This window comes from Sceloporus undulatus, chromosome 4, assembly GCF_019175285.1.
Source record: "Sceloporus undulatus isolate JIND9_A2432 ecotype Alabama chromosome 4, SceUnd_v1.1, whole genome shotgun sequence".
Lineage (NCBI taxonomy): Eukaryota > Metazoa > Chordata > Lepidosauria > Squamata > Phrynosomatidae > Sceloporus > Sceloporus undulatus.
Window position 1 is genome coordinate 85229735 of NC_056525.1, and position 25250 is coordinate 85254984.

Consider the following 25250-nt stretch of genomic DNA (forward strand, 5'->3'; position numbering starts at 1 on the left):
TTCTCATTGCCAAGATCAGTTTTGCAGTGGATTTCAGTCTTTTCTCCAGCTATGGGACACAATTTAGTTAACACTGGATTAAAGCACTCTGCTGAAGTAATAAATTTTACTTTGCAGTCTTTTTTCTGTGTGGCCAGAAACAGGATTTGCGAAACCAAGCATGTGCAAAATTATCAATTGTGATATAGTAACAAATTCATTTATAGGTGTGTGTGAAATGCCATTGTGCTATTATTTTTAATTGCATGGCTACATGGCTGTATGAAAACACTGAGACACTATAGCACTATTGTTGCTCTTTATTTTCATTGCTGCAATTATTGCTGAACTGTTCATTGTGTGACAAACTCCATTAGTTGCTTATCCCTGGAGAGTTTTAAGGAAAGAAGGGAAAAGGTTGTAGCCATTGAGGCACAAATATAGTGACAGTTCCTGGCACATTGAAATAACAACAACAACAACAACAACAACAACAACAACAACAGCTAGTTCCCAACACCAGATAGCTTGAGAGACCCATTCTAGAGAGTTATGTAAGTGCTGCCCTTGGTAATGCTTTACCATGGGAGAATACAGATTTATAACAACTATTGAATGATCATCTGCATAACAGTATGACACTGGACAATGTCATACTACCCTGTTATAGCACTAATATTCCACCTTAACTGCTATGGCTGGCCCCTGTGGAATTCTGGGATTTGTAGTTTAGTGAAGCCAAAGAGTTCTCTGGCTGAGGATTCTGGCTATTATCACTGCTAACATAACATCAAACCACAGTCTGAGAACACATACCTTGGTATCTTCCTTTTTTCTAGCCTTGGAAACTAGCATCAATATTTTGTACAAATTAGCCTATCTTCCCTGCTATTTCCTGTATCTCTTTCCATAAATCTATTATAAATCCACAACTTAGAAGTTTCCATTTCAGGTACAATGCTATGTTAGCCTAGAATTCCCATCTGGAATATTTTAGACTTCATCTGCAGTGCAGAAATAATGCAGTTTGACAACACTTTAACTGCCATGGCTCAGTGATATGGAACTCTGTGAAATGTAGTTTGTTGTGGCACCCGAGCTGTGACAAAGAAGGCTAAACATCTCACAAAACTACAAATCCCCAAATTCCATATCATTGTGCAATGCAGCCTTAGATTAGGCTGCACTCTTACAATACCACTTCAGGACAGTGTGCTAAAAGTAATGACCGTTTCCCAGAAATAAATTGTGTATACACCCCTATGGACTGCAGACTGAAGATTACATTGATTACTTGCCCTACTAGTAATTCATTTTATTGCAACCTATGTCAAAATCTAGGTAATCAGTTGCTAGAAATTTATTAGTGTTATCTCTTAAAAATTTTAAAGAGATAACTTTTAAGAGATAAACTATGCACTTGCCATACAGACACATAGAAAAGATAAAGAGTTACAAAAGGAGGTAGTCAGAAGGATGACAGAAGTATAATGAAGAAAACTGGAAGAAATACGAGAAGAGTAAAAATAACTAATAAAAAATACATACATGGCAAAGCACCAGCATTTAAAAATTTAACTGTGAAATTTATTCCTCAGGGACTAAAGCATGTTCTTAAAATATACAGAGATGAGGGGGAAACGTGTGAGGTAAATTGTTTTGTGAAGGAGATCCGTTACAGCTAGGGGTGGGGGAGATGTTTGTTCATTTTGCATTTCTGAAAGCAATAAGTGAATTGCAAATAAGCAGTTACCCTTTGGTATTTGCACTTGTTCACCTTTCCCACTTCAGTCCTCTGATCACAAATCCATACTGAAATGTGCATAATTTGGGAAAACAATCTACAAGAGTATATTATATCATAGGACAATGCATGCAAATTTGGGTATATCTGGAAAAACATGAACAAAAAAATTAAACAAAATGTATACAGCCACGTGTACACAATTTAGCCCAAAGAATAATACATTTTTCACTGGAAATAAATACATAAATATATAATATTGTGATTATAATAAATGTATCACCACAAATTTGGAGTTTCCAATTCACCCTTTATAGAAATAGAATAAGATTCTATATAAATTGTTGTTATCTGCTGTTTTGTATATCTATTAATATGAAGCCAAAATAAAGCCAAAATTAACAATACCCAGTTTGAATGCAGTAATATGTTAGCCTAGTTTTCCCACCCAGGTTTAAAATAGGCAAACTCTTACAGGAAAGTATGCTGAAATAAGTAATCCTTTCCAGTCCATACATGTGAAATAATCTTCACATGTATAGACTGGAAGTTATATAGAATTACACACATGGAATTACACACACCACTGAAAATCTCAACTCTCAAGTTACTTCTCACAGGAGAATTGCTAAGCAAATTCATACATGCTGCAGACTGATGAACTCCAGAAATTGCTATACAACTAGCAACATATCCTAAAGAGCATCCATGAACAAAGCAGACAACTGGTAAGACACAGAGCTTTTTGAACTGAGCTAGAAAGAGTTCTCTGACTGAGCTAGGCCTGATATTGTTTCTTCATAGGTATCCAATCCTTCAATTTCAATACGTAAAAAAATGAAAGGGGGAAAGCATTATTGTCTAAAAAAAATTGTATGGGAAAGTACAGTGGACCCTTGTTATACGCTAGGGTTTGGTTCCAAGATCCCCCTTATATAATAAAATCCGTGGATGCTCAAGTCCCATTAAATATAATGACATAGCAAAATGGTGTCCCTTATAAAAAATGGAAAATAAAGGTTTGATATTTGAAATTTATACTTTTTTGAACATTTTCAAACGGTGGATGCTTGAATCCATGTATAAAAAATCCATGTATAAGAAGGGCCAACTGTATTAAAATCTTGCTGAAGAATTGCCTTCCTTCAAGAGATGCAGAGTGGTATATGTAGTGACAAGGCTTGTTTTTAAAAAAGTAACAGTTGTGTGTTCAAATGAAAACTACTCCTAGGTTTTGTACCCCCAGTGGGGACAAATAGGCACATACAATTTTGTCAATGAACCAAGAACAGAGGTTCAGATTGGAAACTACTCCTACTTAATGGTAAGATATAATGGATGAGATCTTACATAGAAGAAATGCAGAATAACTCATGGAGGTATGCAGCAGTTGCACAGCACTGTTTTGTTAATGAACTGCAACAGTGCACTGCCCAACCTGCAAACATTCATGTGTGCAGCTCTGTGCATCAACGTGCATGCAACCAAGCACAATGAATGACCATGAGCATTGACATCAAGGTATGATGCCCCAAATGCTTATCTCCATTTTCACTACTTTGAATTGAATGTAGTCAAGCCCCATCTGATAAAACTGCCCAAATGCATCTGTAGGAAAAAGTATACATTTGCAAAACACCAACACAATCCTGACCAATACCTGTAAAAGAATTTGCAACTCTGTATCCATTCCATTTTTTAAAACCACTTCCCCCTCAGTCTGAATCTCAGGATTGTGCAAAAGAGAGAAATCTCCGCTCATGAACCAATAGAATGTGAAAATGGGTAACAATTTCTTTTAAAACAGATTGCATAGTGGTCTCTCATATTAGTCAGAATAAGTCCTGCTTAGCTTCAAAACTGGAACTCTTATCAAGTATTTTCAGGCCACTCCTAAACTTTTATTGATTTATATATTTTTTTAAACAGAGCACAAAGAGGCACCTAGGAAAGGAAAGAAACCATAAAACAGGAGTCTTGAGGCTGTTGCATCAGCTGACTATAACCAAATGACACTAATCACTCTCACAATTTGGAAATAACTTATTCAATTTGTTAGTTAAAACCATTGCATCTACCTATATGCTAATTTGTTTCCATCTCCCCTCCAGAGAGCATTTGGGAGCCAGCATGGTGTACTGGTTTCAGCACTGAACTACAACTCTGGAGACCAGGGTTCAATTCCCAGCTTGGCTACGCAACCCACTGAGTGACCTTGGGCAAGTCACATGCTCTCAGCCTTCTCTGAACAAATCTTGCCAAGCAAACCTCATGATAGGTTCGCCTTAGGGTCATGATAATTTGGGAAAGACTGGAGGGCATACAGACAATTAGAAATTATCCCTGTAGTAGGAATGGCAGACTTTTCCTTATTATTTATTGCATGGAGTGGTCTCAAGAGGAGGATTACATTTTAGTCCTTCATGTTACATATTGTGTCTAAATAAAGGGTGGGGGAGACTGCAAAGAGCTCAAGACACAGACCCTGGAGAACCGAAATTGATGGTGTATAAGAAAGAGTCAAGAAAAGAAAGAAAGCTTTCTTAAATTTGCCTGCCTGCTGCTGACTCAAACTGGCTAATTTGCTCTGTCTGTCTCTCACCAAATCTAAAGTCATTTAGTTTAAATACATTGACAGACTCTAACTACTACTCCTTACAACCACTTTGATAGTGAAAAAGGCAACCTCTGTACTGATAATTAACAGTTGGTGAAGGCAACTTACATAAAGACTATTAAAAAGACTTATTTTGGAAAACACTAATAATAAATGGAAGCAATGGTAACAATTAAACATGCCAATCTCTGTAGATTACCTTAAAAACTAATAATTTCTTTGAACAGTTACTTTAAAAACTAACAATTTAATTAACAAATTAATTTTCACTCAATTAGGTTCCCCAAAACATTATTCCTCCCCTGCCTTCATATTTCATTGCTAATGAATTCATTTTTAAACCCAGAGTAACAAGATCTGACTGGCAGGAGGGCATACATGGCTAGGAATGACACAACCCACCACTCTCTTGCTCTAAGGCAATGTGACTGGATTGGCCTCCTCCAGTCTCTTGTTAATAACCAATCTGGCAACATGCTAATATCAAATGGTAACCAATTACAATATGCCATAGGCAGCATGCAATTTAGGGAAAAAAGATACTTAACAATGTACTACAGTGGGATCTTGGTATCTACTGGAATTTGATTCCAGGACCCCCCATGGATACCATCATCCAGGGGTGTTCACATTCCACTGCATACAATAGTAAAATTGTGTACCTTATATAAAATGGTAAAATCAAGATTTGCTTTATAGTATTGATTTATTTTTAATATTTTCAAGCCATGGATGGTTGAATCTGTGGATCTGAAGGGCTGACTGTATTCAAAGTTACCCACCTACTTGGATGAAAGAATATCACCCAAATATTGCCTCACTAGGCCATTTGTTGCATTTGTTGGCTGATGTGCCTGTAAATCATATCAAAAGCCTGATCCGACAAAAACCGAACATGTCATTCATGAGTCTCCAAATTCCAGCTGAGCTAGTTTATCAGTGGGCTAAATAGTATAGTGTTAAGACAGCAGAGTACTTCAGCATGGTGTAGTGGTTTGAGCATTGGACTATGACTCTAGAGAGCAGGGTTCGAATCCTAGCATGGCTATGGAAACCCACTGGTGACCCTGGGCAAGTCACTCTCTCTCAGCCTAGGAAGATGGCAATGGCAAACCCTCTCTGTGGAAACTTGTCAATAAAACCCCATAACAGCTTCACCTTAGAATCACCATAACTTGGAAACAACTTGAAGGCAACAACAATGACAAGATAGCAGATGTTGAACTGGGCTGGAAAGCAAAAGCCAAGGATTCAGCCAAGTGTCAAGGACAGATGCAAAGTGCCATCCAACATTTGCCAGTTTTGTTCTAAAAAATTACCTTTTGTAGCTTACAACATACAGGCATTATGTCAGTGAAATAAGAACAAGCTGCTTATGCTTCTAGAAAAACTTAAATGTTATGAAATGCTAACTTGGGACTAGCTCCCTCTTACTCAATAATATGAGATCTTAAAAGACTTGTTCTTCAACAGGTTTGGATTTTCTCAAATCTCAGAAAAACTAAAAGATTTTAGTGGAGTTAATCCTCCTGTTTCTAGTTTTTTCAACTACTTATACCCATCTTGCTGAATTGGGAGCAGCAGCCTTGATTTACGCTGACACATTTATCTGCTTATCACAGTACCAGGTGGCAAAAACATATGCACACACATGGAAGGAAAGGTCCAAAAACAGAATGTGTATTCAAAAAAGCTGTCTAAACAAGAACCATTAGAAAAACAACTTACACAGCTTAAGCCCATGCTTGCTGCATAAACATCAACAAACCCAATCAAAAGCCTTGTCCGCTGACAGTCAGTGATAACAATAAAAGCCACTTCTCAGCACCTGCGGATTAAGCTCACTCGAGTGTTTACAGTCCTCAAAGTCTATAACTTCAGAAATGTCAAGGAATGAAGAAGTGAGGGGGAGGATATTGGGTGGGAGTGAGCTTCCTAGAGTGGGGAGCATACATCATATGTACATGGTTGTTTATTTATGCTCAAACAAGGAACAGTGAAAAACAAATATATAAAGAAGGGAATGAAGCAGAATTGCATCTGTAACAAAGCCGGGGGGGGGGGGGGGGCACAAAAAAGTATTCTTCCGCTAGATATCTCCATTATCTATTCAGTTTTACCTAAGAAAGAACTTACATTAAAACATGTAAAGCCCCCTTCTGGATCAAACCAGATGCACATTGAGTCTGGCATTCTCTTCCCACCATACCAGTAAGGGCTGTTCGACAGTGGAACACACTCCCTCGAAATGTAGTGGAGTCTCCTTCCCTGAAGGTCTTTAAACAGAGGCTGACTGGCCATTTGTCAGGGATGCTTTGATTGAGAGTCCCTGCATGGCAGGGGGTTGAACTGGATGGCCCTTGTGGTCTCTTCCAACTTTACGATTCTTTGATTCTACCAACAAGATGCCTATGGAAGCAGGTTGTGAGGACAACAGCACCCTCCTGCATGTCTTTCCAAGCAGCTAGCAAGGAGAAACATCCTGCTTCTGGAACTAAAGATGCAGGATGAATCTCCCTTATCTCGAATGCCAAAATCCAAAATATTCCAAAAATCTAAATCTTTTTTCATGGATGGCTGAGATAGTGACACCTTTGCTCTCTGGTGGTTCAGTGTACATAAACTTTGTGCAAGAGGTGCTTAGAAAAGATAAATGAATTTCATGCTCAGACTCGGGGCCCATCTCCAAGATCTCTCATTATGTGAGTGACGTATGCCTTTAAGTTGTTTGACTTATGGCAACCCTATGGTGAACTTATCATGAGGTTTTCTTGGGAGGATTTGTTTGGAGGAGGTTTGCCATTGAGTTCCCATGAAGCCAAGATTGTTTGACATGCACAAGGTCACCCAGTGGGTTTCATGGCCAAGCTAGGAATCGAACCCTGGTCACTCAAACCACTACACCATGCTGGAAATTTATGACATCTTATAAATGAAATACAGAACATTTTTGGTCCCTAGTATTTCAGTTAAGGGAGACTCAGAATCAGAAGCATCAGTAGCTTCTGGTTTCTATGTATGGTTTTGAAAGTTGGAAAGTGAAGGAAGCTGACAGGAAGGAAATCAAGTCACTTGAAATGTGTTTCTGGAAAAAGGGTTCTACAGACATCATGGACAGCTAAAAAGACAATGGAATGGGTCTGAGAACACATCAAGCTTAAACTTTCTCTAGAAGCGTAGATGACTAAATTGCAGCTGTCATACTTTGAACATATTATGAGACAATGTAAAAGAGGGTGACTTACTTGCTGTTTCCCAACAATAATACTAAGAAAGGAATGTAGTTATCCAGCATTAAGTTACAAGCATATTGTGTCTTATCATTCCTTTGTTATAAAAAACAATGAAACTAACTACAAGAAAATAATAATCGAGACTAGCTATTACCAAGAACCAGCATGATTTGAGCATTGTACTAGAATTCTGGAGACAAGGATTTGAACCCCCACTAAGTCATGTAAACCCACTGAGTAATTTGGGGTAAACCATACTCTCTCAGCCTCAGAGGAAGGCAAAGGCAAACTTCTTCTGAACAAATTTTGCAAAGCCTTAGGGTTTCCATAAACTGGAAATAACTGGAAGGCACACAGTAAGATTACCAAGCTGTGATCAACAGCCATGTTTACTGCATTCACATTCACACTACACTTCCATCATCTAACTGTCTAGTGTTGGAAATCTCATAGCATACATCTAGGCAGTTACACGTTTGGATGGGTATGTGGGACAACATTTTTCTTACAGTTCTCTGTGTACAAAGACTTCCAAATAGACAAAAATATAGCTGCACATTACTTAGACCAGAGAAGACGCAAACAAGTAGTTCATCCTGTACTTTACAGAATTCTCTTTGAATGAATAAGGGATTTTTCAGGAGGATGGGAAAGGAAGACTGCATTACAGGGACAGAGAAGGAGAAAGGATAATTTAAAGACTCCTCTGGCTAGTAGTATTTCAACAGAAAGTTCACTGAAACTCAAGTCAAGTCTCTACTCCTTGCAAGATACTTTCAAGTTTCAAGTTCAGTCTCAAGTCTGGGAGCCAACATTTAACAGAAAAAAAGGAGACAGGGCACATTTCTCAGAGGCAATGTGCTTGAGACAAAGCTTGAGGTATGCTTGGCAACCTGTCCCCACTGCACATCAGTGGGGCACATCCACAGCTTTAGAAGGATCTTTCTGCTTCAAGCCCATTTTTAATGCATTTGCTGTCCCCTCTGAAAAACACAGACATGCTCTGGGGATGGATCTTGTCTGTTGCTCAAACTGAATGATGCCAGTAAGTCAGTCACTAAAAATATACAAGTCTCAAGTCAAGTCAAATAAATGCATCATTTATTGCTGAGTTGAGTCTCAGCTGAATCAATGAAGCAACTTAGTCCAAGTCAGTCAACTTGAGTCTACATCACTGGCTAGTTTCCATTCAGTGTTCTGATGGTAAGATTTTTTTTACCATTGTTTTGATCACATTACCCCACTTCTGACATCACTTCATTGGTTGCCTATTTCTTCCCGGATTCAGTACAAGCTTCTGTTAGCCCTACCTGACCTACTTTATCCCCTATCTTTCATCTCTTATTTCTTTTTATCAGCCTCCTCTAGATCTGTGTTCTAGAACTGAAGGCATCTCATTCAACCAAGGATTTCTTGTTCCTTGGCTCAGCTTCATCCTCTATCACTCATTGCACCACATTGCTGGAATGCCCTGCCTGGACATCTGCAGACTGCTCTTTCCCTTGTTGGTTTTAATTCCTCTTTGTTTTCCAAATTTAATAATTTAATATTGCTTTATTATCTTGTATATTGTGATGTATCAGTATATTTTGTGTATTTGCCACATTTATTTATATTGTACAGTTTTTTGTATTATATTTGGATAATCTGTTTTATAACTGTAAAGTGTATTGTATAGTTTTATATTTGTGTTACTTCACCCTTCCTTTCTGTGTGTACATGTGTTTGCTTTTGCCAGGGCTGGCAGATTTTTGTTGTTGTTTTACTTGTAAAGTTGTTGCTTTACTTGTAACGCAAGTAGTACATTGAGGGTACTATATAAATAAATGCTAATAATAATATAAATAACAGTAACAGTTCTAAATTTTCATCTATAATAAGTATTGCTGCTTGTTGTTCCTGTTTAACTATTGCATACTGGCTGAATCAATAACTGTAGCTATAAAAACAAAAACATAGCTCACAGTGCCAATTTTAGATTTTGGAAAGGCAGGTCAGGAGAGCTTAGACATCTGAAATTAGGTATTAAGAAGCCTTTCATAAGCCTTGATCATATTTCTTTCTGAAGATGGGATAATGGAGTTATTGACTTGGGGTCTTTTAAAACTTCACATATTTACTGTTAACATAATATTAAACTTAATTATTTACTATTAAAATATCATTTCTAATTAATAAAGATGATATATGTTAAAATATAGTTATGAATGTAAGCCACAAAAATAGTAAGTACAATTATACAGAAGAATAATACAATAAAATCAAGTCCTTTCTCTAGCTCTTCCTAGAATGTGAACAGTTTTAGACATCACTTGCTCATTGTGTGCATGGTTTAGGAACTCTGATTTACAGGCAATTCAAGACAATATTCACTTACATTTCAGGTGTCATGTATGCATCATCAACAGCCTCTGAAAACAAACAACAAAGGTATAATATAGACCACAGCTAAAGCCACATAGCATGCCTGAGAAATTAAATCAAACATTGTTCAGGTTAGGGATGGGAAAATGTAGTTCTGTGGCCTCAAGCAGCCCTTACCAACACACCTAGATCTACTCCAAGTATGACTAATATCCTTCTCACGGCACACTGTTATGGCACTATATTCCACTTTAATTGTCATGGCAACATCATGTGGAATTCTGGGGTTTGTAGTTGATTGAGGCCCTGAGTGAGAATTCCCTTGCTAAATGGCAAATCCGAGGAATCCACAGGATGTTGCCATGGCAGTTAAAGTGGAATACAGTGCTCAAGTGTAGTGTGATGTGCAGCTAAATCCAAATTCAAGTCATAGTATTTAGGTGAGATGGATTCATTCTATGACACTAGTAAGGAGTCTCAAAGTCTTTGGCTTCCCGCACATGTATTCCAGGACTTCTGCTGGAGAATAATTTCTGAGAACAATCACCCAGCAGTAATATCATTGGGCCTGGACACTGACAGCACATGCTTATCAAAGTGTGTTAAAACTGATAGCCTTTGTCAGTCTTGAGGCGCATTCACACTACAAAATAACGCGGTGTGCAAACCAGGTTATTTGCATGGCATTCACATTCACCCCGGCTCCACTCAGAATGCAAAAACAAAAAACAAAATAAAACAACCCTCAACCTGGGGCATTTTGCACTGGGTCCCTTACTGCATCTTTTTTTGGTGCCGCAACCATCTAGATCTTCGGTAGTGGGAATGTGCTACTGGATCAATCCAGATCATGTAGGATCGTTTCTGGAAATGGAGGCACTTCCATTTGGAAATTATCTGGTGCCGGTGGGAACACCAAACTGAGTTTAAATGCCATTTAAATTGTAGTGGGAATGGTGAGCCATTATCGCATCATGGAGGAGATCCAGATCTCCCTGTGACAAAAAGCTAAGTGTTAATGTGTCCTTGGAAAGCTTTGCTTCCTGGTGTCTATTATTTCTCAGGGTTTAAATGAAGAGAGGAACAACCAGTACCACAACTGGAGCTAGAGCTTGCAGGGTTGAACCCAAGGACTTTGTGATGAGCAGGGACTATATTACCTGCCACTCCAATCACAGGCTTTCCTATTCCCTCTGAGTTTAATTAAAATCTCCACTGTAGGAAGAGAGTAAACTGACTTCCCAAGCAAGTATGTACAGTTATGAGCTATCCCTGTGGAAACCCATGGTATTTTAGGATAACTTAGGTAAAATCCATTAGCTTTTTTTTTTTTAAGTGCTCCTTGTGGAGATAAAAAATGCAAGAAATTGTTTTAGATGAACCGGCTGCCTACATTTCAGACTATCCTGAATTTCAAAATTTACTAACACCACTGGGTACAACAAAACGAAGGACTGGGGAAAAGCGATGCATTGAATAAGGGTCTATCAGGAATTCTCCAAGGTTGGCATGATATACTTGGCAATACATATCACGATGGGGAAAAATAGATCCACACTTTCTAATGTTTAAGCCCCATAAAGACATTCAACGACATCACTTACTGAACAGTGAAGCAAACGAAGAGTTATAACAAAACGTAGGGGCAAAACAGACTGCCTTGAAGGAGCAGCTTGCTGCTGCCCCTTTGAGAACTGGACTGGAGTTAATTCTTTTTGGTCTGGAAAAAGAACACTCTTGCCACTGTGGCAGCACTTTTCAATGCTCCTTTTGGCATACGACATGTGAATGCTGCACCAAAGGAGTGCTGTAACACTGCCCAAAGTGCAGTCAGGCAGGTGGTGTGATGCCGGCTTGGGGGTGGCATTGGGGCATGCATCATCCAAACGCCACACCCCACGCTGTCCCCAGACCCTTAGTTTAACTGTACACATGCTTGCAAATACAAGAAAAATCATGATAATCACATTCTGGGACTTGAGTCATTTCAGATGAAGATGTTTTTTCAACCTGATGAGACAGATAAGCGTAGCATATATTCATTCATTAATTCATTCAATTTATATCCCATGTTTCTCCCTTTTGGGAATCATAGGGATGTAACAATAATTTAAAATAGAAGTTGAGCTGTAAATCTTATTTTATAAAAGTTTTTTAAACAAAAACACAAATTAAACAATTCTTTTAAAATGTGCATGAATTTAAAAACATTTTAAAATACAATTCTAAGATAACTGAAAAAATGCAAGATAAAAACATAGTTAAATTTCTATAGAATGATATGTTTATAAGTGAGTTATGGTGATGTGTGTTTAAGGACAAGCTCTCCTATAGTCCTGATCCTACTTTCACATTACTTGCACTTTCTAAAGGAAAAACACAGAGGAACTACAGGGACCTTATCTGGAGGGTGTGTAGATGTTCCAAGAACAACTGAGCAATTAGTATTCTGAGTCAACTCTACTAGCAAAATATCATTTTTAGTTATATTTGATTTGGTTTGGCCACTCCTGATCCTCACATTTACTGGATGTACTATGTACATCTTGGGGCCTAAATACCCTAAAGGTACCCTATCCTGTCTGATCCTAGAAGCTAAACAGGGTCAGCCCTGGTTAGTAATTGGATGGGAGACCACCAACCAATACGATGTGCTGTAGCCTGTACTTCAGAGGAAGGAACTAGCAAAAAACACCTTGCCTAAGAAAACCCAATGAAATTCATGTCTTTAAGTTGCTGTAAGTCAACAGGTGACTTGCATGAACACACACACACACATGTACATGTGAACATATGGATGATTATTTCATTAGACATTTTTGTACCGTAAGGGGCAGAATATAAGGCTCATCAGTTTTTTTAATAGCTAATAAGTCACATAGCCAATGGTGAAGGATGAAGATAGCTGCAGTCCAAGAACACCTGGAGGGCCATAAACTGAGGCTTTCATACTTTGGACATACAGTACTGTATTATGGCATAATATGTCTCTTTGGGGAAAGCTGATGCTTGTAAAGTGGAAGACAGTAGGAAAAGAGGAAGACTGCACTTGTCCTGAGCTTACAAGACATGAGCAAAATTTTTTGATGAGACGATCCCTTGGAGGATCATAAGGTCACCATAAGTTGAAGCCACTTTGATAGCAAAGAACACAACAAACATGCCCCGCTACATTAAAGGCCACATCACCAAGACATGTTGCTGGAAGAACTGCCCTTTAACTCTAGATTTGCATATAAACTCTATTTTTTCTCAGCCAGTTTTTTTACAGTGTTTATAATCAAAGCAGAAAACACAAAATGTCTTACCCAGAAGGTTCATCTGGAAGATACTAAAGTCCACCTTGGGTGGCCTTGGAGGTTTTTTTGGAGGAGGGCCAAGTGACTTAATGGATGGAAGCTGTTTGGTTTTTGGAAGTTCAGTCTCTCCTACACCATGCTGTCTTTCTGTATCAGGTGATATAATGGATGGTAGTGATTTGGTTTTTGGAAGCTTGATCTCTTCACAATGATGTCCTTCTTCTTCACCAGAGTTAAAAGGAGAATGCCATACTATATGCAGAGAAGAGGAGAATAAGCTAAGTGACTTCTATATTGCAGTTTTGAGATGTGTGAATTTGGACCATCTGAACACTGAAAAGAACCCAAACCATTTTCTTCTACTTCTGGCAGACCTGTATTTGACTTGTTAGGGCACATTCACAATTTTTCACATGATACAATTAACACAGTCATTCAAAACCTGTCTGTGCAATTGGTTGGTCTGACATACATGCAAGAAATCTTAGAAGATCACCATTCCATCTGCAATGGGGCAAGCTACAACTATAGTCATTAAAAGATATTTAGTACAGTACAAAACTGAAAGGATAAAAGAAAATTAAAAGCCCTTTTTGTTTTGTTTTGTGCCTTCCAAGTTGTTTCTGACTTATGGTGGTCCTATGGTGAACCTATCACACGGATTTTCACAGGTTTTTCTTGGCAAGGTTTGTTCAGAGGGGATTTGCCTTTGCCTTCCTTTAATACAGTACAAAACTGAAAGGTTAGCCAGCACAATATCTTGGAACACACACAACAGAAAATCTTATCTTATTAGTCACCTGCATTCCGTTGCAAGTTGGCAAAACATCAGTTTAATGTTAAGTTCCTGTAAAAGGCTTATTTTTTTCCAGGAAAGAAAATACAACAACAAATCTAGTCTTTTTCTCATATTTGGCATCCATTCTAGATTTTGTAAAGAAAGCATGTCAAACCAGGATGCAGTTTTTTTCTTTTGATTCTCAAAGGGCAGTGCATGATTCGCTTCAGCCACGATCTTTCTCTTCAACTCCTGTGCATTAGCTTGTGGAGTCACAGCACTTTTACCCTACAGTAACCATGGCAGCAGACAAGCCTCTTAATATTTATGAAGAATGTACTTTGATCAGCAGCTAGGGATAGTCACTTCAGGGCTTTAGCCAAATGACGGCAGTGAGAATTGTGCTGAGATTATCTGTTATTTTATATGGTGTTTACAGGCATTGGGGTGTTGAGAAATCGCAGACCAGACAGTTTGTTTATGGGAAGGAATCCTTATCTGGGATGGAGGTGGAGTTTCCCACTTCTCTATCCTCCCTACTAGGAGTGTTACTTCACTGCCCTCTTTTATATCCCCACCAGTAGCAGAGCTTGGTAGGTCAGATGAGGACCTACAGAATCTTACTCTCAATCTCTGGGCATGTCCCTAACCAGAGCCAGAAGCATAGAAAATTCTCTTCTACAGGAGGCAATGAGAGAAGAAATGTCAACTCTAAAGAACTAGGTTTTCCTAAATGTTACTCTCTCTACCACAGACAATCCTTCTCCACCACCACTGGAGGATTCCTCTGACTATTTACTATCATCACATAGAGTATCACCAAATGTTTCCCATATTCCTTTTCTCTGTAGTTATGGTAGTGAGTACTAGTACTAACAACCTTACAACATCATAGACTGCGAGTTTGCTTTACACTTGGGAATCAATGTTGTACATTTGATCAGAGATTTCCAAACATTTTTCAAACTATAAAAAAATTAACATAGGGTGCATCTACACTACAGAAACATTGGAGTTTGACATCATTTTAAGTGGTGTAGCTCCAGCCTATGGAATCCTGGGATTTGTAATTTTACAAGTTCTTTAGCCTTCTCTCCAAAAGAGTGCTGGTGCTTGAAAAACTAGAAATCCCAGGATTCTGTAGGACAGAGCCATGGCAGTTAAAGTGGTGTCAAACTGCACTATTTTTTACAGTGTAGACCCTTATAGCCTTACAAATGAAAGATGAGAGACAGCAAGATAGAAGCAGCTTTATGCTTAACTTCCCTTATGCACATGAAGCACTTCTGCTCTACTGCCAGGGCAGACTAAATGCATGCCGTTTGTCCTTCTAGAAAAATCCATTTGTCAAAAGCCACACATTTATGACCAGTTGCCTCTTGAGGGAGAAAGGAAGTACTATGAAGTCGTGTGTAAAGGTAAGCATAAAGCCGCTTCTATCTTTCTGCCCCTCACCTTTCTTTTGTAATGGTGTAAGGCCTGTAGACGCACCCTTACTGGGATATCTACTCTTCCTCCCTGTTCCCACCCCATATCTTCAAAATATTATTCCTTACAAAAGTGCTACTGAAAGTGGTGGCCTGTGGACAGGAGTCAATCCTAGAGCCATTTGTTGCCAATCACAGGAAAGCTTACAAGAGAGAAACATTGTAACCAATGGGCACAAATATCGCTGATATCCATCACACAGTGATATCTAGCATGGTATAGTGACTTGAGACTTGGACCAAGATTATGGGAGACCAAATCTTCACTCAACCATGGAAGCCTAGGGTGGTCTTTGGCAAGTTACACTCTCAGAGGGCCTGAACATACAGGCCAAACTAAAGCTGCTTTGGGTTGCTTAGGAGGTATGCTGTTTAAATGATGTATGCATTCTAAGAGGCTGGAAGCATTCTAAAGACTGGAGCACAGCTTTGGCATAGCTTCTGTCCTCTTAAGTTGTGTGTGTCATTTAAACAGTATACCTCCAAAGTGACCCAAAGCAGCTTTATTTTGGCTGTCTGTTCAAGCTCAAAGTTTCAGAGGAAGGTAACGCAAACCTTTTCTGAACAAATCTTGCCAAGAAAGATAAAGTTGTGGTACATTAGAGTTGACTTAAAGGCACATGACAGTGGCCCTGGCACATGGAGAAGGGGGAGATGGATGGTCCCCCACATCTGATAGCTTCTGCTCTACAAAACAGGCTAGGTATCATCTATGTATATTTCATGCACAATTCTGCAAGATTACAAAGCATATAGCCTAAAGACTGGCTATTACCTTTTAGATAGCTCCCCTACCAGTTCCCACACCTACCTGAAGTGAAACTAAAACTATTATTTGCCTGTTAAATTCCATAGTTTACACTGCAAAATGTATTTACCATTTGAACATTCCATGGTCATGCTTGCCTTGTTTAAGTCCTTAATATTGGGGGAGAAATCAATAGGTTTTACAGCTTCACAGGCTACTTTTTCTACATTCATATGACTCCTTGGTGGAACTGGAGGTGAGGCAATGGAAAATGGAGTTGGTTCACATTGGAAAGGGTTCTTTGGTGCTTGCTCATTTTCAGCATTTTTTGCTTTATCTTTTGCAACATCAATGACATCATTAACAGTTCTAAGATCTGCCAAAGAGGTCGTCCTAACTGGACACTGTGGTGGTGCTGTGGAAGACCTTTGTTCACTCTTCAGTGATGAAACACTTTCCCAAATTTGACAAGTGTTGTGGAAAGTAGTATTTGCCAGCACCATTTCTTGAGGGTAAACACAAGATGCTGGGCGCTGTTTTTGCAGGTCTGCCACAGGCATAGCTCCTTTACCAAGCATCCCTGGAAACTCTGCATCTTTCCTATCATTGTTCTTCCTTACTTCAGATAATTCCCGTAGCCTGACCCTTGGCAATGCCCTTGGCTTGGATGGTGTTATTTCAGATTGCTGTGATATGTAGGTGAATTTGTCCATCTTTTGCTCAGGAACTGGAACATGTACCTGTCGCAATGGTTTGGGGCAAGACACAGAACTGCCATCACTACTTTGCCGTGGAATGATTTCTGGAACTTGTTTGAGGCTCAAGGGCTTGGGTTTGGGAGAGGGTGAAGAACTGCTATTGGAACTTTGCCATGGTCTAATTACTACAGGAGGCTTCTTCGTAGGAGGTAGCAATGCATTGGAAAAGTTTGAGTCACTTTGGAACTTTGCTCTCAGTGCCTTGAAGTCCTCAGTTCTTTCCTAAAATAACCAAGAACAGTAAATGTAACTGTTATTTGCAGTTCTAACACAGAAACTCTGGATCAAATTGAACAGCTGGTTAGTTTAAAAAGAAAGCACAAGAATGACATAGCATGAGTGAGTAAATAATTAATTAGGCATCATTAATTGATTAGAGCAACACTTGAATCAGAATCAGTCCAGATTAAGCTCAAATGACATCTACTACCATGAGAATGTAGTACATCCCTTGACATACTGATAATCCAGATCAGCGTGGCTGTGTCTCTCAGTTCTCCATCAGAATAGCTATTAGTTCATCAATCTGCCCTCCATGTACCTATCATTACTGAACCACAGTTGTTTTCTATCCTCAGCTAACTGAGAAATTTAGAATTAATATTAGTATTGAAGTCTGTTGTAAATAGTAGGAGATTATCACATTGCCTTTTCCCCAACATGGGCACAAGCTGAGACCGGGCTGGGAAGATTTCCTACTGTACAGCTCCATGCCCAGATTATTACCATCCCCATCCCAGATCAGAATGGCTCCCATGATGGAAAAGAAGCATTTTTAGCCAGGGATGGGAGAAGGATGGGATGGTAATGATCTGGGCACAGAGCTGTGCAGCAGCACATCTTCCCAGCCCTTGCCCATATTGGGAAAAAGTTGGTAGTGCAATAATCTACGTAGTTCCCCCCCGCATTCTGCAAATATAAACCTTTTAAACAAAACTGTTAACCTAGCACATCCCAATTGCAGATCTCAAGGTACCTCAAAATTTGGTAATTTTATTGGAGTACTCAAAGATGATGCTCCAGCCCTGTTTATTCTGTAGAAAACTAGCTACTATTTAAAAGGCCACAGAACTCTTGCTGGTAACCTCAGATGCTAAAGTTTCTTTCTTTCTCCTAGGAGTGATTTTTGCTTTGTGTGTGTGTGTGTTTGTTTGTTTAAAGGTTCATGTGTGTCTTGAACTGCCTTATGAACTTTGTTACGTGCTTGCATGGCATGAGGGACATTAGCCACACAAATCAGCCCTGTGCAATGGAACTGTATTACTCTGACATAGCCTGTCAGATCAGAAAGTAAGGGCAAAGAGACAAGCTTGGACAGAACAACCATTATTCTGAAAGAGAGACATGGATGCCTTTAATGAGAAGGCAACACAATTGAGCCTTGTCCTGAGATTTTATTTAATTTTGTGTAATTGCATCCAACTTATTAAATCCCAAACAGTTTCTCCTGAATAACCCCTTCTAGTCAACTCCATTATTTCCCCATTACACTGTATGACGTAAGGCACCTAGGAGATATTTCAATTGTTCCAATTATACTAGAGCAGCCAATTGTATGATCCTATAATCCACTATGCTAGAGCCAAGTCAAAACTGGAATGTATATGCAATTAACATTTCCATAAAGGAAAGATAAACCAAATCTTCTGATCTGCATCCAAAACACTGCACAAAGTTATGACTACAACCAACAGAAGCCAAGACAAAATAAACACCATTGTTTCTGCAGTACGGGTGCAGTATCAGTGTGCACGTTCTAAAATCAATTCGAATTCACAGCAGTGTTTATAGTTCTTTATTGAAAACCAGGTGCTCCTTTTATTATGGAATTTTCTCATCAGAGGGATGACACTGTGAATAAGGAGTCTCTTCCAGGTTGCCACCTGCACCCTGATGGCTTTTTTTTCCCAAATGTTGATTTTATACCTGAAAAACTCTGAACTCTCACTGAAGCCAGTGCTGGCAGCCCTCACAATGTACAGCGAATTCTGGGGAGATACTGTGCTTTTTGGCCCTAATTTAGCTCCAAACTAAGGAAAGTTAGGGAAAACCTGGTGTTCCCACAAACCATGGAGTTACCTCACGTTCTTTTGGCATGTGGACAGTTGGATTTGGTCTGATTTGGCTCAATATGTTGTCCACATGCTAAGAGTCACACTATCCCCCTTTTCCATGCTGAGCAGTTCAGAGAAAGGGGATAGCCTGTTTTTGGAGGCACTGCCACCACCCTTCCTCACAAGCAGGAGCTCTGTGCCAAACCTGCCTTACACAATGCTTCTTCCTGTGAGGAACGGATCACAGCAGCTCCAAAACAGACCACTATCACTACTTCCTTGTGGATAGCAGCTCCCTATGAAAAGGTGCCTGGTGTGCCATCATTTCTGCTGAGATCTGAACACCACAGACCAATGTTGCAACCTCACTGCCCAAGCAGCTGCACCCCACTCCTGCTTGGTACATGTAATTTTAAAGGTCCTATTACAGGCAAAGAAAAAAAGGGACCACATATAAAATATAAGAGAATAGGATTGGAAGAAACATTCATTTGTTGTTAAATCTGATCAAGAAGCAGAGATGGTTAATTCAGTAATCTATCTACCAATCTAACAACTCAAGATCACAACATTTCTCTTGACTGCATATTCAGATAGATTACTATCCCTTATTTAGGAATGATAGGGAAAAATGTACATAAATGAAGACATCACACAGATACTAAATCAAGGATGGCAATCATATGGTCCTCCAGATGGCTTTGGACTTCAGTTCCCAGTATTCCTCAACATAGGGCTACTGAGAATTGTTCTCGAAAAATATCTGGAAGACCACATGACTCCCACCTCTATTCTAAAATGAGAACGACATCAAGGAATCCAATAGCACCTTTAAGACTAACTGGGAAGAAGAAATTTCTAGCAGACACTTTTGTGGACTTTGTGCAGACCGCCTCTGAAGGGGTGGCCTACAGCTGCCTCCATCCTTGACAGATCAAAACTGCAGCAACCGCACCTGATGGCCCCAATCTGGCCTTTCCACAGCACAAAAAAGAGCTGCAAAAAGCTGCTCCTTTTTGCACCCTGGAAAGGGTGCTGTAGAAGCCTGCGCTGTGGCTTTACGGTGCACCTTTGGCACTGAGTCATCTAAATGCAGCACTAGAGGAGCACTGTGATACCATACACCATGTGGTGCAACGCGTGGCATCATACTGCCTTGGGGTGGAGTCGGGGCATGTGTTGTGTGGATGCCACAGCCCAACTCTGTCCCCAGGCTCGCCTTAATGGCTGGTCTGCACAGACTGTCAGTCCACTTCAACCAATAAATGCATGCTAGAAATTTCTTTTTCCTAATTAGTCTTAATGGCATGAATGGTCCTGACTTTGGTATTCAATTATATATTTTTGCACATCTAGTTCCTTCATAGCTGCTCTACCAAGTCTTTGTTTTCTTCAGATTTCTGGGCTATTCTCAAATTTGATTAATGACTGGGCTAACGTCTAAAATCTTCAGTTGTTTCAGCTTCTATAAATCTGTGGCCACTTTGTTTGCTTTTTAAAAGAAAAATAGAATCAGCTGTAATCCCATTTTTGCACTTTTTTCTAGAAAGAGGACTTCCATGAAAAGCTGTTTTCAGACAGCTTTCTTTACAGTTCATCTTTAGGGACATTACTGGCTTGGTGTTTCAGAAGTAGAACATGCTCCATTTATCATTTGTTTAATCAAGGCAGTAGTACTCTGACCCCAGTAGGCAGAACTGACTGGAAATTTGCCACATGTGTCAGGTGCCGAGGACAGAGTTTGACGACACACAACAACCAGGAAATATCCACTCATGCAAGCTTTCCCTGCAAGTCTACCCATACTCTCTTGAAAGGTCAAAAATGAAGAAAAGGATTACTCAGGTAGTTTCACAACAAAACTAAAAGCAACCGGAAAGGTTTTTGCTTTTGCTTTTGTGTGTGTCTGTGTGTAGAAGAATCTCACAGTGCTGTTAAACTAGCCGGGCAACTATCATAGACACATTTATTAAGAAATAAATCCTGTTGTGTTTAGTGAGGTTTGCACTTAGGATTGTAGCCCTAAACTCCTAAAAGAAGAGATGGCCCAAGAAGACTACTACATTTTCAAGGTGCTTCTACACTGTAGCTCCATCCTATGGAATCCTGAGATTTGTAGTTTTACAGGATCTTTAGCCTTCTCTGTCAGAGAGTGCTGGTATCTCACAAAAGTACAGTTTCTTGGAATCTCTAAGATGGAGTCAAGGTAGCCAAAAGTAGTATCAAACTATATAATTTCTACAATGTAACTGCACCCACAAACTGAATAGTGGAGTTATAATGAAACACAACAGGTGCATTCCCCTAGTTGTGGGGGGGGGGGAATCTAGAAGGCATCACTACCAGTCCCCCTCAGGTATATGGACCTTCTTTCCATATTTACTGAGAAGTCACTATGCAGATACGTAAAAAAAATTTTTTTTGCTTTTCCCCCAGGAAATCAAGTCAAAGTACATATATCATTTTCCTCTTCTCAGTTTTATCCTGATGGCAATCTTCTGAAGTACATAGGTCAGGCCAAGAGAGAGAAGGAGAGAGAGAAGTTTAACCAAAAACTACTCCATGAGTTTCATGGCTCAGCAACAACTTAAACCTGGGTCTCCCTAATCCCTATCTGACATTCTGACTACTACATCTCAGGTTAAACAGGTGAGTGCACAATCAGGTGAATCTCTAGTCAGCCCAAGATGACCAGATATCCTAACCACAAAAAACGGACAAGGCACCACATAATGTAGGGCATTCAAGAAAAATGTAAACATTATGAAATAAAAGCTAAACACATCCATAAATTTATTCATGCTTCTTGGTCCTGCTCAAAATTGAGGACATTTTGAAATTCCTCCTGGATAAAAGGATAAAATGTAGGATGTGTGCTGGAAAAGGAGGACATCTGGTCACCTTGAGTCACCCCAGCACCACTATCGGAAAGATCTAATAGTTCCACATACTGTTCTTCTCCATATGCAACCCCAGATGGGACCTATAAGTCTTCTTCAAAATAGTATGCAGCCAAAGCTGAAATGTACTCCCTGCCTTTTCTCTCTTTTTGGCCTTTTTAGCTGTTCATACACACTCCCTACCAGCCCGATTTAAATTGCTTTTCTGCTCACTGTAATGACGCATGAAAAGTTACAGGCAGCTTTCTAAAGAGCAAAGAAGAACTGCTGAAACAGCAAACAGGGCATGCACCCCTTTGTCACTCAGTCCACAAACAGAAACAAGCAGCAACATATTACCATGTCCATTACCATGTCCATGGTTCCTCTCCCACTGTCATGCTTTGCTGTGAAGAAGCTCAGCTTTTCAGTCCATTTTTATTGAGTTGGTTCTCAAAGCAGAAGAGCCCAAGTAACTTCCTCTCTGTGTGCTTAGCAGCTCAAAAATCCTGTAGCAAGAGTCAGTGAGATTAAGGTGGAGCATATATGCCAAAGAATTACACCTGAGCTCAAGGATTTGGCTCCTCCCTAACAAAACCCTTGGTGCATAATGAAACAGACTACCCGCACCTGCAAGCAGATCAGAATCATAGCTGCACGAGAATTCAGCATTTATACAGGGGAAATGTCAGCCTTTGCTGTCAGCTCTGGAAAAAATGGACAGTAAATGCCATGGCTGCACACTGCTTTAGATTGCAAAGAGGTAAAAGAAAAGGCTGGCCAGATCAGCCTTGAAATTCCAGAAAATATGTTTGACTAGATGATTCACCCAGCTGTATAAGCCAGGCACTGGAAATAAATCTGTTGCTACACTGATTTGACCCAGATTCTGTGGCTAGATAAATTATGCAAATACAGCAGGGGAGTGTATGGATTTATGTAGTTTGTGTTACACTCCAGTCCAAGGGGATGCAGAACATCCAGCTTTTATTGTTCCAGGAATAAAAATAAAAACCTCAAAAAAAAAAAAGTGGGTTTGGGGAAGCTCATCTGCTAATAAAGGTTTCTCCCAACTCTATGATTCTGTGAAGGGTCTACTCTAAACAAAATTCCACTCTGCAGGAAAACCCAAGCCCAGCTGCCTCAGAATCTGGCTGGTTGGGTATTTTAACAAATATATATTAAATCAAAAGCAAAGCTTAAGGGAGATTCTAAATTAGGAAAAGATTGAGGCAAAGTAATTGCACTTCACATGTGCAGAGGGCACAATCTACTAAAAATTAAACATTATTCAGCCCCATTGTTTTCTATTAAAAGCTAATAATACATTTAACTTTCTCCCACTGAAACCAATGGTGCTTAAAAGTGCTGGGATGAATTAAAATGCTTGAGGTCTATTATCTGGTTATGGATAGAAATGAAATCCCACCCCCACCCCCAACCCATCTTCTGTTACTGGAACGCCTGCATAGCTATTGTACGGCTTTCAATATCTGACCAGACATTTCATCTATGGGGTTTATCACATGGGGAAAATCGGGGGTTTAAACAGGCAATCGTTATTATTATTATTATTATTATTATTATTATTATTATTATTAACCTTTATTTATAAAGCGCTGTAAATTTACACAGCGCTGTACATACAATCTTTTTAATTGGACGGTTCCCTGCTCTCAGGCGTGTGAATGATTTGTTCCTGGAGCATTCCTGGTTCTTCCTGGACTAGTTTATATTCTAAGTTTTAAGTTGCTCTGTACATTGCCACAGATGTTTATATATTATATTGACACAGACCTTTCAGGATGGGGGAGGATCTTGAGGCTTTGGGGGAAATGCCCTACCTAGTGTTGTGAGCCATTGAATGAAGGGCAAGCTATATCCTGGCAGTTGCCACATATAATGTGTAAACCAGCCCCCAAGTCAACACTCTATCCTTACCCTGACCCTTGATGCAAGACTGTCTTTTAAAATGCCATTCTTTTCCTCTTTACCAGCAGTAAGCCTGAGGTGGGACAGCTATCATCTTTCATCACATAAGCAGTGCTCTGTGTTATAAATCTCACCGTAAAACTAGGTCTCCTGAAGCATAAATACAAAGTAAGATATGGAAACAGACAATTCCCCAGAGCAGAATTGCTTGGCTTTTATTGCCAGGTAACAGATCAGTATTGTTCTCCCCAAACACATTTTTTTCAAATAGTGGCACTGCTCCAGGGGAGAGTGTAGGGTTTAAATATGGGAGAGTCAGTTTCAGATTTCAAAGAGACTAGATGCTCAGTTTTGGGGCATCTTTACATTTGGCATAACTCACAGAGGGAGTGTGAAAGACTAGTTCCACTGGAAAATGGTTTACGATAAATCAGAAAAACCTAGAGTTGGAACTGACTGAGCTTTATCACACTAGTGAGATCCCGCGGGGAAATGGGATTTAAACTAGAGTTAAATTAAATTTGAATGTAAACAGAACCTGCAAATTTGGGAGGTTTATCACACTGAATTGCTGCAAAAGTGAAACAATGTGAAGTTAAACCGAAGTTAAAGTGGAGAAAAATGGAAGTAAAAAGCTGCCATTTTTCTCTGGTTTAACTTCGCGTTATTTCCTGTTAACAGTGACATTGTGTGATAAACTTCGGGCATTTCTGGGTTTTCTCTAATTTAACTCTCCTTTAAATCCCGTTTTCCTGTGGGATCTCGCTAGTGTAATAAACTCCAATACTGGTCAGTATTGGCTTTGCAATGCATAATGCAATGGCAGCATCTATGGCTGATAGCTATCCAACTCACATACATCCAGTGAAGAACCCATCACCTCCCAAGGCACTCTGTTTGGTTACTGAACAGCTTTCACTGTTAAGAAGTTTCTTCTTAACTTTGGCAAAAAATAAAAATCTGCTTCTCTGCATGGGGTTCTGGGGGATGCGGACTATACCAGGTGACACTCTCAGGGGAATAACACCATTGATCCCCAAACATCTCTCCCCTTGGCAGAAACAGGCTGTGGCATTTTCCTGCTTCCCTTCAAAACATTGAGGTGTTGTGAGTGAGGTGAGGCTCCTGTTTTAAAAATAAAAGCTAAAAGCTAAATTTACAAATTAATTTTTAATTATTAATTTTTTTAATTATTAAAAACATCACATCACCAAAAACATATTTTCATTTTAACCACATGAAACTCAGCAAATGTAAGTGCATTTACTGTAGATATGCATATGAGTTTGTAATTTAAAGGTACAGTGGATCTTTGTTTTATGTGGGGAATCCTTTCCAAAGCGCCCCCCCCCCCCGGTCTAAGGGAAATACCACAGGA

At 39.5% G+C, this 25250-nt stretch overlaps 1 protein-coding gene across 4 annotated transcripts in view; it reads right to left on the reverse strand.

Moving 5' to 3' along the window:
• FYB2 (FYN binding protein 2) overlaps positions 1–22671 on the reverse strand; it is a 55180-nt gene extending 32509 nt beyond the window's left edge. For 3 of the 4 annotated variants that reach the window (XR_006103552.1, XM_042463749.1, XM_042463750.1), the window contains exons 1-4: positions 22301–22671; positions 16380–17229; positions 13246–13488; positions 9951–9984 (exon numbers count right to left, since the gene is read on the reverse strand). Coding sequence is in view for 3 of the 4 variants with exons in the window: in XM_042463749.1 (XP_042319683.1) it covers positions 9951–9984; positions 13246–13488; positions 16380–17229; positions 22301–22321 (1148 nt within the window). In the remaining variant the exon portion in view is untranslated. The remainder of the gene's footprint in view (positions 1–9950; positions 9985–13245; positions 13489–16379; positions 17230–22300) is intronic. The other variant, XM_042463751.1, reaches the window with a different exon arrangement.
• Positions 22672–25250: the final 2579 nt, after the last annotated feature.